Raw genomic sequence first — 14423 nt, forward strand, 5'->3', positions numbered from 1 at the left:
TTACACCTTAGCCTAGGTGGGCCTCTCTTAGGTTTTGGGGGGGTTGCAGCTACTGATCTCTAATTACAAAGGCCCTAGGCCTTTTCCTACTACAGGAACGTATTTTAGTTTAGAATTTCAAGAACCTGTTTGGTAAGTTCTCTGTCTGAGAGAAGGCCTGTTATTGAGTGCACTCATCACCCCCCACTGCTATTCTTTCTCTCATTAAACATGAAGTCAGCTATTTGTGTCCACCAGCTTTGCTGCTTAAACTCCAGTATGCCATCAGACACTTTGGACAATTTTAATTTTTCTATTACAGAGGGGCACATCCATTAAGAGTCTGATGTGCCTCTGGAATGTACCTGGGATGGTCACACATTACAAATCATACCTACCAAAAAAATGCCATTATTTGACTCAGATCTTGGGCTCAAAGAAGGACAAACCCAGACTATGTGAATCAGCTATCTGAACCAAGCCTTATTCTTGACAATAACTTCCCCAATCTCCCCAGCAGAACAGGAGGAGACTGAAGCAAGCTAAAATAGACAGGTATTTGGCTCCATGGAAAAGCAACATAGCTGCATGCCACACCACTTAAAACCAAAATTTTTCACTTACTGCCTACTAAGTTTGCAAGAGACGAATCAAGATCACTTCCAAGGCCTTTGCTTGCTGCTGCAGCAGTGACTGTTGCTGTGGCTGTAGGTGCTACAGGTTGACCAGAAGGAACCATAGTTGGCATAAGCAGATCACCTAAGCCATCAAACACTGGAAGTGAAAGGAAAGTGAGTTAGAACAGCAGCTGTGATCAAAAAAGCACTGCCTTCTACTCTGTTGTTGGTCAATGAATACGGCACAGACAACCACATCACAAGTCTTACCAGAACACCATTTGACATTAAAAGTAATGCCAACAAGGGCATGCATGTCATTTTACTAGACATTGAATGTACAGTAATCCTCAAAAAGGTATACCAATGAAAACTAACATGAGAAGACATGCCTAAAAGGAATTTAGTTGGAGCGTTGAATCTACATAGATACAGCACCACTTCCACATGACACTATTTTTCTTACAACCATCCTTACAGAGATGTCAGATACACACACATTTGTCAGGAGATATTCATTTAAAGGTTTTTAAAATGAACATCTTGCTCCAAACACCAGTCAGAATTACTGTGGCAAAGGCAGTCTTATACCTTGACATCTCACAGCAACAGGATTGGCAGTCTCAAGATGTTACTATTCACTTGCAAGCAGCAGGGAATCAGGAAAACCTATTAACATCTTATGAGATCAGAAGGAACCAGAACCGTCCACACTGACAGTGCTGTTCTCCTTAGTCCAGTCATCTAACTCAGAAGTTTGTTTCTTAGATCCCTTGAAGTCAAACTGCTTGGTACATCTCATGCCTGAGTTCTATCTTCTGATCTGTATTTGAGGTACATGCTAATGTTAAGTCAACAGGGAGGGGTAGCATGTGCACTGGCAAGCAACCAAATAACCAAGCGGCAGTACTATTTCCATCTTTTTTCTTGTACGGTTGTAGAACTCACCAATTTTAAGTTTGTAGCAAGGACCCAGCATGAAAAATATAGAATGGAAGAGATGCAAACAAAATGATAGCAATGATAAAAGTTTAAGCTTATAGTCAGGCAAAGAACTCTAGGCCAGCTTCTGTTGTGTGTACCCTCAGGTGCCATGCAAGCTCCAGAGCACCTTCAGCAGCAGTGGCAAGATGACTTGCCTGTATACTTGATTTACAGAGTAGTGTTTTCCTTGGGTAACTCCTGATTCATGCTATCAAGCACATGCAAGGATGATGTATAGACTAGTTTGCTTTTTACTGACACGCTAGAATAAAAAATGGATATAGAGAGCTCTTGGGCACACACCAGCCTTATCACCACCCTGAGGTTCTTCCAGTAGAGAAAGAAAAAGGACGTCACTGATACTGCTTGTACTCAGAGCCCAAATATGATGTCATTAACTCATCTACCACATAAAACACATTAGAAAATTCATAGGAAGAAACCCTGTGGCTCACCTGATGCATCAAACGAACTGCCAGTTGTTGGAGCTGTCGTCCCAAAAGCTGCATCAAAGTTAGGCTGTAGTAATCCAGTTTGAGCTGGAGTGACTGGGGATGGTGATGGAGAGGGAGCAATAAAAGAACCTCCAAAGCCTTTAAAAAAACACATTAAGAGAGGTGAGGACATTAGAGTCAGCCTTGTTAGACTGTGTTTACCAAAACCTCAGTCTACAGAGGGCAGAATGATAGAGACAATTATTACTAGATCATTTTAAATAACTCAGTACTACACAAGCATCCTTGGTGTGCCAGGTATGACCATGGGAATTCAAAGATTTTCTGACAGTCACCAATAAAAACATTAGCGATTTTAATTCAGATTTTTGGAGAGGCAGACCAACAGAGTAGAGAACACAATACTTCTGTCTCTACACACTATTGTTCTAGGGAAACAATATCACAGGCAGTATGCAACAAACTATTAGTTCAGAAAAAAAAATAAACAGAAGAGTAACTTGAGAAATGCGTATGATCGCTCATCAACTACTTTGGAATCTCAATTCATAAGGCAGTGTTTTACTAATCCAGTTTAGCCTTTCTCACCATCTTAAAATATCCTGGTTTTCCTGGTCAAGATGTCTTCAAGCTGTCCCTCTGCCCCCATGCCAAAGCAGGGTCAATTGTACTCAAACCAAAACCCTCCATGGGGAAATGAGAGTGGTGTGCCATCACTGGGTTCTGGGCAGCAGCCCAGCAACTTGCTGTACCATCAGAGACAGGCTTTAGGTGTGGAATGCCTGGCCCATATGAACAAACACATTGGCCCCAGACACAGCTGGGAGAGGGAATGCAAACCTGACTGTGCACTGCAGGTCCAGGAGAAGGCAACCCGATTAGAAACACCTCAGAAATTGCACCTCTCAGCTGAAGCTTTCCAGCTTCCAGGTAATGACCGAAAACACCCTGATCATAACCTGAACTGGTCCCTTCAGATGCCACCAACCAAGGGCACCAGCTGGAGCCAGGGAACCAGGAGGAGGAAAAGCAGAGCAGCCTGCTTTCTGCACTCAGAAATAAAGGATATGTCAGCAGCCTAGGTGAGCTTCCCTGTGTTTATTAGGCTTACTTCAGTATAATGGAACCAAGAAGCCCTTATAACCCAAATCCCAGTCCACAGCAAGTCTCATGCTCACAGTTGCTAACCCTGAATATGGAAAAATGCACTGGGATCAGAGACCTGCCCTCATCTCTCCATGGTCTGTTCTTGACATGAGTTTGTCATGAAATAATGTAGGTTGGAAGGGATCTCTGGAGGTCAGCCAGCCACACAACCTGTTAAAAGTCAGTCTAATCAAATCAGGTTGCCCAGAGATTTGCCTTGGCACTTCCAAGAGATCTTACTGACTCTCTGGGTGGCCTGTTGTCCTATCAGACCATTACAGTATTTAATGAGTTTCTCACATATATTGACTTTTTTTACTATCTTTGTGCACCTCCAAGAAGAACCTGGCTAGTCTTCTCTGTATACTCCCATGAGTTTAGACATCTATAATGATTCCCTTTTGCCTACTCAAGGCTGAATGAGCCCAGTTCAGCCTCTCTGCATATGTCATATGCACAAGTCACCATCTATGTGGCTCTCCACTGAACTCACTCTGTCATGCCTTGATCACCCACATCAAGAGATTCTCTAATACATTTCCAGATTACCTGTGCCCAGCCACATTCCCTATTTCCCTTCCAGCACATACTATGGTGGTTCTAGTTGTCCAAGTGCCAAAGCTTGTGATAGTGATGCTTTCTCTAGCTGCCTAAAAAAGGCTTCCTCTACTTACCTCTTCTTGAGCAGGTGGTCTGCAGCACATACCTGCTGAAACATGACTGACATGTCACTAGATCATCACCTGCCCCAAAGCAAAGCTCCATGCATTCAACTATCTGCACAAAAGTACTAATTGCCACAGAATCAGACCAGAAGCAGATTGACCAGACCCAAGGATGACAAAGGCAGTTCACTGCAGCTATTCCTAAACCACAGGAGCCATCTAAAGAGATTGTCTTTCCACTTCCTGAGTGAGAACAAGGAGCCTGGCAGAAGGGTATGATCCAGTTAATAAGATTTTTTTTAGAAAGTTCTGTAAGCTTTTGCAAAGCCCCAGAAAGTGTCTGCTTTTCCAGCTATAGAAGAGAGGACTCCCCAGCTTCTGGTGAATATTTGTATGATGACTGGTCTTAATTCCACAGCTTTTAGCCTTGCAGAATTAAACAGGAATACCAGGCACAGAAGCCATAAAAATTCTTTAACAAACAAAGTTCCTAGTTGTCTACAGATTGCAGAAGACCCCAAGAAAGTCTGCAGAAACAGCAGCAATCGAGTCAGATGTGTTGCCTGGACACCCCCAACTGCCTGATTTTGAGGTTGCTTTTACACAGTCAAGGAAGATTTCATGTAAGAACACGTTATTAGAGTACATAGTGGGACACACAAGGACACAGTTTAATTGGATAGAAAGATCTAGAAAGGAAAATGGCTAGACTGTTGTATTTATCAGCATAGTTCTAGTTTTGTCTGCTGAAAGGCTTGGAGTAGGAAAACATTTCTTCGAAATTTCCTAAGCAAGCCAAGAAAGAGCAGGAACTTAATTGATAGCAGAACACTTAAGAAAATTATGAATAGTAAGTATACTCATTACATTATGCATATAAACACACAGTATAACCAAAAAGTCATAAACCATGAAGGACAAGCCTTCAGCCACCATATGAACTCCAGACACTCTTAAATTTAAAACTGATTACACTGCAGGCTATACATCTGCCATTATCTAGAGTGAACAAATGCTTAGCAATATGCTGCAATGTTTATAGACTCTCTCTGTCTGCCAAAAAAAAAAAAAAAAAAAAAAACCAAATCTACTTAGAGCCCTTTGGAATGTATGTTCAAAGCATAAATAAAATAAATTTTAAAAAATCATCTATTAACCCCAACTGCTTCAAGTCTGCTTGAGTATTTTGACTTAGAACATCCCTTTTATAATTTAGGTTTTGATTTAATGCAACTCATCAGATTCAGAGAGCACATTGCTGAAGTTTAAGCCATCTGGAGCACAATTCCTACTTGCATTTAAGCTTAGTTATGGTTAATGACATAAAATATTTTGTATTGTAATGTTTGCATAAGCAGAATTATCTACTGTCCTACAACCTCATTGCACTCATTCTCCTGACAACACATGTAACTGCAAAAGACTGTCATGATTCAGAATCTAATAGTGAAAACCTAATCTATGGCCTTAAGCCATCCATAAACTAACTAATACAAAGACCAATTGAAGCAATATGGAAAAAAAAAAAAGTAGTCTTCTACCTTAAAATCTGAGGCAGTCTGTCCTAAAGCTTTAGCATGCATTTACACATTATGTCCCAATTTAAGAATCTGGGTTGCTGATTGAGAATGGATGCGTGCCTTATTATTATCCAGACAACTTCTTCCTTCCTGTGGCACAAATAGATAATCTCTACACTTTGAGCAGGTACTTGAAAATGTAGTGATAACCTACCCACCAATTCTACAGATTGTGCTGGTTTTGGCTGGGGCAGCATTAATTTAAATCATGACACAAATTCACCATTTAGAAACATGGCAGAATTTAAGGCAAGTCTTCTACAAACCAGGAGCTCATGTGTTGGGATTTTGCTCTCTACAAACTTCAAACTGGGATGGGGATGAGTCACAGCTGTTCAGCACAATCACTGTAGCCACTCCAATACATGGTATAGCACAAATTTTGGAGAATTCAGCTTAGGCTGCTTATCTGTAGGATGCAGACTAAAATAATACAGTTATCCAGCCTTTGATAAAGGGTGTGACAGTGATGCCACATTCAGCACTAGCAGAGACCTCATCTCACCCAGTATAAGGAGAGGGTCTCTATCACTTCTCTTCCCTTGTGCTCTCATTGTCCCACTCTCCTTGGCTAAATGCAAGGCTGCTGTCAGCCATTTAAGCTACTAACATTTAAGTGTTCAACCTGCCTCAATTAAAGCAACCAAATTGAATGAACTCGAAGTTTAAGTAGCAGTAAGGAACAAGAAGCATAGCCTGAAATATTGCTTAACTTTAGTACTGCTGAAGACAGCAAAAGAAACTTTAGGCAGACACTCATACTCAGTGAACAGTACAAAAAAATAAGGCTATGTGGGAGGTAGGAAAACAAAGAACATGGAAAGAAGATAGGAAGTTAGCTTGTACTTCAGTATATTGCCTCCATTACAAATCACTCTAGTTTTAACTAAAACATCTAAAGTACTAAGAAATCTTGTGAACAAGTATTTTATTCCACTATCTACACCCAAGGAACATAAAAGATTTCAAACACATTTCTCGGTATTGCTCTAAAGTAACATATTTTTCGAATTCTTTATTACCAGCAAGTAGGTCTGCAGAAGCTGAGGAACTAGAAGCAGCCTGGGTTGTTGGCTGGGGTTCAGAAGCACTACTTCCAAAAGCATCTAAAGGGAATTCCAGAAAGCATCAAGAAAAAGTGAGGAGTTCAATATTAAATACATCAATTCATCAGTTATCATAAACAAAAGATGACAAAAGAATAACCACTTCATAAATCAGAAGAAGAAAATGAAACTGCTTGGCCATCCTTGTTGCAGAGCAGTACCATGGATGCAAAGTTCAGGTGGAAAAAAGGATGTGCAACAAACCAGCACTTGAAAGATATCTCTTCTCTTTTATTTGGGCCTCTTCTCAGATACAAATCCCAGCATTCAAGACAACAAGGTTAAGTCTTTTGGAGATGAATGGATTGGTTGAAAATTTGGAGTAATTCCAGCCAGAAGCCAGTGGTTCACATGAAATCTTTTTAGAGGTATTTCTCACTAATGTTTGAAATTCACTGCCTCTAAGCACCACTTCTGCTTTTAACATGCCTAGAGCTGGTGGTGCCCATCCTAATTTCCACCTTGTCAAATCCAACAAAGATCCTGTGATTCAGATATACCCACTTTGAGACAAGTCACCCTCAAAACTTCAGCTGCTTTGAGAAACGGAACTGAGAGAAAACAGCATGACCACAGAGATTAGCAAAGAAGAAAAGGACAGAGCAGACTTTCAATGGACAGCTGAGGAAGAGCCACACATGCACTGACTGAGAACAGAATGGCAAGTATCATGACAACAGAACGACCATGCTGACAGCTGATTTGCAGTTCATTATGGTGCAGTTGTAAGAACGGGACATGCCAGACTCAGCCCTAAGGCCACACAGAAAAGTTGTGAGAAGGGGAAAGCCGCAGCTTTCGCAAAGCGCAAAGGTAGTTGAAATGAAGTGATTCAACTCTGAAGTGGTGAGGAAACAAAAATACCCACCACCAAATAGGTCAATCACACCTGAAGAATCCACCTTTGCTGGAGAGGCAGCGGGTAGAGGAGAGGGGGCTGCAAATGCATCCACTGCAGTAAGCATAGGATAAATAATATTTAGTATCAGCAAGGCAACAATGATAGCTAAATATTTCAAAGCTACATGGGCTCCAACAGTTAGAACCACAGATTTGGTAAATTTGGGTAAGAGTCTCCAGAACTGCAAACAGAAAATGTTATATTTCTCACACAGCAACTGAAAACCACAGTACTTTAAAGAAAACATTGCTTATGAAACATTTTCTTATGCTTAGAGGAGGATTTCCTCTCTCAACAACATCAGTTACTTACTGAACTTCAGTGTCAGCCACTTCATGATTTGCATCTTCAGCAAGTGCACATCTTGTGACCAAAGCAGCAAACCCAAAACTTAATATTTCCTAGTATTTCAGTTTAAAGGTGTAAATTGGCAGTAAGTTGATTTTTTTGTTTTATTTTTGGAAAAAAATCCAAGCCCAGGAAGTCTGTGCAATGGCCTGTGAAAACAAGCACTCACCAGATAAGAGATCACCAGTGAGAGAACTCTCAGGCACAGGAGAAGCTCCAGGTTGTGGAGATGAAAATGTATCTTCCAGAAATGAAAGAAAAAACAAGAAGTAAGTATCACTCAACTCAGTTTACACCATTGCACAGCCTCAAAGCAGCAGAGTATCAGAAGAATTCTCTCTTTACCTGTACCAAAGAGATCTATGCTAGGAGTAGCATCTGGCTTAGGCGCTGCAGGTGCATCAGGAGCAGACTCAAATAAATCTAAGGCCAAGAACACAACACATCTTTAACTCATTTTTGAAAGGCAGGACTGAAAACAGAAGTTTCCAATTTTGCACATCATATTTGAAATTAATAGGCTCTCTGGTTTGAAAGCCTAGCACACAACACGCATGCAACAATGAATTGTTCATTTGGTACTCCTGACAGATCAATCCACCAGAATCAAAGAGTTAAAAACAAAATTACCACCAAATATATCTAGAGCAGGAGGAGCGGAGGTGGTGGCGGTAGCAGAAGTGGTGGCAGTAGTGGTAGTGGCAGTAGCTGTAGTAGCAGTAGCAGCAGCAGCAACAGCAGCAGCTGGAGAAGGAGTTGTTGCAGGAACTGGAGTGGCTGCACTAGTTGTAGGGGTAACTACAGGAACAGCAGTCTCTGTTGGCTTCATAGCAAAGAGGTCCAGCTCAGGAGCAGCCTCTGCACTACCTTCGGATGGGGCAAAGGGGTCTTGTAAAAAGGAGAGGGGAAATATATGTGTATGCATACTTAGGATCAGTGAGGGAGGAAGTCAAGAACAAAGCAACTATAGGCAATGCACATACTGCAAATACACACACACACACGGAGGAGGTCGCTCTAACATGTAGCTTACTTATCCAGACATGTTACTTAAGTTTTTCTAAAATAAAGACTGTCTGAAAGGCTGAGCAGTTCTAGTTACTAGAGGGGAGAACTTTCAAAGGCTGTTTGATGAGGCCAAAAAAAACAAATATAGCAAAAGACTATCCAGGCTACTGCTTACAACTCAGCACTGACAGAACCATTCATTAGCACTACCAATAAACACAAAGTCACTGGGACTCGGAAACAGGCAGTTTTGTTAAGCATGCTCTTCAGTCTAAGGTTTGTTTTTACCAATTGCAAACACTACAAAATTTTCAGGAAAACACACTGCCATGTAGTTTAAACAAAAAAGAAAAAACAAAACAGCAAAACAAGAGACTATCTAATGACATAAAACCCACCATTTCCTGAGCATGCATCAAGAGCTGCTGCTACAGGGGTTGGGGTAGCTGGTGCTGCTGCCCCTTCAGCTGCTGCAGGGGCTTCCCCAGGAGAAGCTGCAAAGGCATCTTGGGTGCAATTTAAGAACAGAAATTAAAAAAAAAAAAGAATAAAGAGAAGAAAAATATAATAAAAGAACCAAGTTAAATTGCATAGGTAGATCCCCTTATACAACATGAATTACTCCAAAGCAAGACAAGTCATGCAGCGCAAAACGCTTTGTCTCTCCCCCAACCCCACACAAGCAGGTTCTAGACAGGGTTTGCAGATGGAGCTTCTTGGGTTGCCCACAATAAGCACAGTGAGTGTAAAAGAAGGCATTATTCTCATTGTATAAGGGTTCAGAGCAGCATGCTCATGTACTACCCAAAATTAACTAATTAACAAAATTAAAACTTAAGAGCAGATGTTAACAACTTGCATGCTCAAAGCCTGTATTACATGTGACTAATCTGCAACTGTGAGTTTACTTGCATAGTGCTTTGCACTGTTATGAGTAACAATCCAATTACTCTGGCAGATATATGAATCTACCATTTCTAGTCTTTGAGCCAAGTCAGTCATGCAACATCTGAAAAATTGAACTTACTTGTTTCTTAACAGTATTCCAACTGGATCTTTCTGAAGCCATAACCTGATGTATAGGTTATATTTACTCAGCTTGCTTCAAACAGATCAAGATTGTTCATCTTAACTGACAGCTGGCCAGCCATAGCCTGTCTGTCCTTTCAGGATCACTTCTAGGCCAACCAGTCAAGTTAGGGAAAACAACTAGTTTGAGGTTTTGGAATGACTTGCTCATGAGGTTTCTTTGAACGTCTTTTTTGTCTGCCACTTGCTTTTTGCCTGTTTTTTTCTTTTTGTCTGCCAGTTCCTAAGTGGCATGCTTACATTTCAAGCTATGAACAGCATTATTTCTAGGCTTAAACCAGCATTTGTGCTCTTAATTCTATGAAGTAGCCCTAATGGACAGTGCCATTTGGACTATCCTCATAGGCAAGCATATTCTTCACAAAAAAAAACCTGCACCATGAGGATTAAATACTTCAAGATGCTTGTAAAGGACATTTTTCTACTGCTACAAAAGTTAGCAAGTTTAAAAAAATCTGTTAGAGAATACTGCAATTGCACTGTCAAATTAGCACAGGAAAAAGCTTAACATGCTTTAACTTGAATGTCAATTTTAAAATGAAAACAACAATTTTAAAAACAAAGTCGTGCCAGGTAATCTAAAAAGCTCAAAAGAACATGCATCGAAACTTCAACAGAAGAGAAGAAAGCCCACGAGTCTTCTACAATAGAATTAAAATGAGTTAGTAGCAAAAAAGGCCTGCTAATAAGCCATTTCAAATATAATTCTATTTTTCAAGTAACAGGGTTGTTCAACAACAAAACTGGATGGCAGTTGTCCAAGTAAAAACATCAGAACATCCCAGTGTTGTATGTATACCAGACACTGGCGTGCACCACAGGGAAGGAATTCAGCACTGAACTGAAGAGTTTTGCATCATCCTGCTCGAGAAGATGTTTTGTGTAACGCCATGTGCGTTCAGTTTTGCTCTACAGGGCCAGCTTTCAGATGAAGGGGCAGTGTGGGCTCTTTTGAAAAAACATATTTGTGCCCACACAAGCTTGTAGGCCAACAGCACAGACATTGGTCAACCCCACTTATAATTATTTCTCAGAATGAAAGGATAGACTCCAGATGACATCTAAGGCAGAAAATCAGAATGCATAGAGCTAGTCATTAGTTCTATGTTGGGATCACTTCAGCCTCAGAGTGACACCTATTCCTGTCCAGATGTAGGCTATTGAAGTTCCACATGTAACAGTCATAGATATTCAGGTGGGCACAAGTTCCTTCCAGCCCACAGATGCAAGGAAACAGATAGTTTGGCACCAGCTTTATTATTTACTGACAGTTCTGAGTAAGGTTCTTGCCAAGTGTTGTAATTTTTTATAGCATCAGACTTGGGTTAAATGGCAACTGGGATAAACACCTAACTTCATACTGGAATCTAAATGAAAAATGTCATAGTAAGAACTCTTAATATTAGTTACTCTGAGAAGTTCAAGAAACCTACATGAACATAGCAACAAACCAACCTGAACAGGTGACCCTACAACCCGCAGTTTAAACCAAGGGTTTGCCATTGGGTTTTTCTTAAGTTAGCACTTATTAAGTTCTTTTCAAAAAGCTCTGCTGCTCCTGCCCAGTTGCTCTCTGCTAAAATCCAGCATAACATGCAAAAATGGATACAATTAAATCTGCATATTTTACTATTAAAAAAAGGGACAGTTTATTTTCTTTTTTGTTCCTCCATATTGGTGTAGTAACCCTACATTTGCACATTCAGCATGCAAGAGATTTTCTCCCTTTAAAGCTGTTACTGTATTCATTACATTTTTGCATCTCCTGTTTCAAAAGCGAATTCAGCTTTTGACTTCTAGAATCAAGTAACATATGGTCCTCACTTGAATTTCTTGACATCCTGAAAACTTAAAGGGATGTTGCTGAAACCTTTGCAAGTTCACACTGCATGGAACATCTACCAGGAGTGACAGGTATGTATTATGTACTGCACTACACTTGAATTCATAAATATAGCTCTTACTGAAATAATGTGCAAACAAGGGCTTTTCAAAGTTGTTAAATACTGAAGCAGTGCTTCCCTACATCTTGTCTGCAGACAAAGTGTTCCTGCAGAGTGATCTCTTTCATCTCATAATTTCAGGCTTCATTTGTTGCCACAGCATCAATACATGACAAATTTACTCACAGAGATGATACCACTGACTTATAATCATCAATGTATTATGCAACAGGTGAAACAATCCTGTGGAAGTCACAAGTAGAGGAAAGATCATTGAACTAAAGTGCACACAAGAAACTGTTTCCAGAGTTTTCTCCCTCTTCATTACTTTTTGATATAGAAAACCTGACCTGAGTTAAAAAGAATTATTTCACTATGCTCAGAGCTAGGAAATAATAGTAATTATGCAAAGTGTCTGTTGTTTGTTTGGGTTTTTTTAACTATGTGCTAGCTTGCTATACCAGCATGTGCCAGCACAAGGTACATTCATTAGCCCTTTACTGCCAAAAGTCTTCATCACTTTGCCTGTAGTTTCTTTACAGGGAAGACCATAGTTCTGTCCACTTACAATTCAAGTCATCTTAATGCCTCATAACTGGCATTTGCACAGTGTCTGCCATGACTTGTTACTTGCACTGATTACAGAGTAATCCCACAACAAAATGTAACTCAAGAGCACACTACACATGTGCAAAAATACTGTGCCCAAATTCTATTACTGAGTGCCATATCAAGGTATTTTGCCTTTCTTCTACCTTTGCATTTCTCCCCTCTCAGGAATGATTCCAGCTGCACTTTGAAAACAGCCTCCTCTTGCCTATCTTTGAAACACAGTAAGGAGTTCCTCAAGTTGGCCCAGGTAACTGAAAGCTTGTCTATTAATCAGATTGAGTTCGTTAAAAAAGCTGTGCTAGATCAATCCTGCATTTCTCATCTGCTTTCCAATACCATATTAGCAATGAAGACATAATGCAGAGCTTATCTCTCCAAGACAAAGCCCAGTCCTAGGCAGCATGCAGGCTTTTATCAGCTGAAGTGTCAGCCATACAGTGCAGTCAACAGTTATTCCAAAGCCTCCTCTGCTGCTTCTTCCTTCAGCTTGGCTACCTCCTTCCTGCAGCTGTCAGCTTCTTTCCCTACACAGACACTCCCTGAAGACTCTTTCTCCTGAGATCACTGCTCCTGTACCTTCTCCTACCACACCTTACCACAAGAAATCGTGTGAAGCACTGGCAAGCTGCAAGAAGCTAAGGTGACCTTGAAGACTGTATCTCCAGCAGACCTCAAAGGTGAAATACCTACTTAATAGGATTAAGTGTAAGCATGTCTAGCATCACAAAAACTAGAGAGTAGCAGTGTCTGCCCCAAAACTACCTCTTCTTGCACAGTCTTAAGGTAACAAAGGATATTAGTATATGATGCTAGAATACAATTACAGCACAGCCTTCAGGGGAAAAAAAAAAAAAACAACAAAGAAAGAAACAAAAAACCTCAAACCATGAGCAGAGAGATGGAAGTTCAATGTAGACTCATGGATCTTAAAAGGGTCTTGAAGTTTTTTTGAAAAGTGGGTGTCTTGAAGGCACTGCAAAAGTATCTTTACTGCTGAGTGTGTTTAGAGATTTCTCTTCTTGAGAACCAGAGGTTTTCTGCTATCATAAATAACAGAACCTTGCTTCATTCTGAAGTGTTCCAGGGGAAAAAAAAATCAGTATGCATCTAATATATACTCCACTGGAGATTTATAGCATTTGAGAGACAAAATACATTCTCTTTAAAGGAAGAGATCAAGTCACAGAAGTCTGCATACCACAAAAGTGAAATTCTTTCCCCACTGAAGGGTGAAGCTCCACTTCTTAACATGTGTCACTAAGTTATCTAATGATCAGTTAAATCACTAGAAACTAAACACATCCAGGTCTTTGCCTGACAAGCCTGGAGGCAGGCATGTGATTTGGCAGCAGCTGTTTTTCCAGGCACAGAGTAGTGGAAAAGGTAGAAAAGAAGATTGCATCTTGTTGCTGTGGTACTGGAACAACAAGCACAGATAGGTGTTTTTCTAATCCTGTTTCAAGTTCACAGTGATTTCTATCCATTTAACTATTGTTTCATTTTTCAAAAAGTTCTATACCTATTACTAAATTAATTACTAAATTACTAAATTGATAATGCAATTTGAAGGTGTGGTATCCAAGACTGGCTCGACCTCAGTGCTTACATTACCAGAAGTTTCACACTCTATGCATCTGCAGGGTTGTTAATGAGCACAGGCCCTGGCTTCTGCAACAGGCTCCTGAGATCAACCAACATCAGACTCTCTCTCGCTCCTAGTGGCATCCAGAACCTTGCCCATGACAATTTGAAGCTACTTCTAAACTGGCTGATCTTGTGGCACTTGGAATATTATCAATCTTTGTAAAAGGAGGGGTAGGTAGCATGTAGGAGCTATATTCCTTTCTTACAGCTTTTCAGCACTTTAATGGGGGATATTTTGGTGCTGTCTGTTGAAGCCAGTCCTAAACAACCTTCTAACTGGGAACTTTCAGTCTTTAGGAAACACCTTTGCAGTCAAGCTGTTTATATATGAGACCTCTCCGGCATT

General features: G+C 40.4%; 1 protein-coding gene across 1 annotated transcript in view; it reads right to left on the reverse strand.

The window, feature by feature from the left end:
* Positions 1-14423, reverse strand: part of SNAP91 (synaptosome associated protein 91) — a 63527-nt gene that overhangs the window by 9021 nt on the left and 40083 nt on the right. Inside the window, 8 exon segments of the mRNA XM_008640224.2 lie at positions 604-753; positions 2036-2173; positions 6449-6532; positions 7401-7484; positions 7951-8022; positions 8127-8204; positions 8412-8669; positions 9188-9295. Of these exon segments, the coding sequence (XP_008638446.1) occupies positions 604-753; positions 2036-2173; positions 6449-6532; positions 7401-7484; positions 7951-8022; positions 8127-8204; positions 8412-8669; positions 9188-9295 (972 nt within the window).

The sequence above is a fragment of the Corvus brachyrhynchos genome, unplaced genomic scaffold (genome assembly GCF_000691975.1).
Source record: "Corvus brachyrhynchos isolate BGI_N302 unplaced genomic scaffold, ASM69197v1 scaffold87, whole genome shotgun sequence".
NCBI classification, from domain to species: domain Eukaryota; kingdom Metazoa; phylum Chordata; class Aves; order Passeriformes; family Corvidae; genus Corvus; species Corvus brachyrhynchos.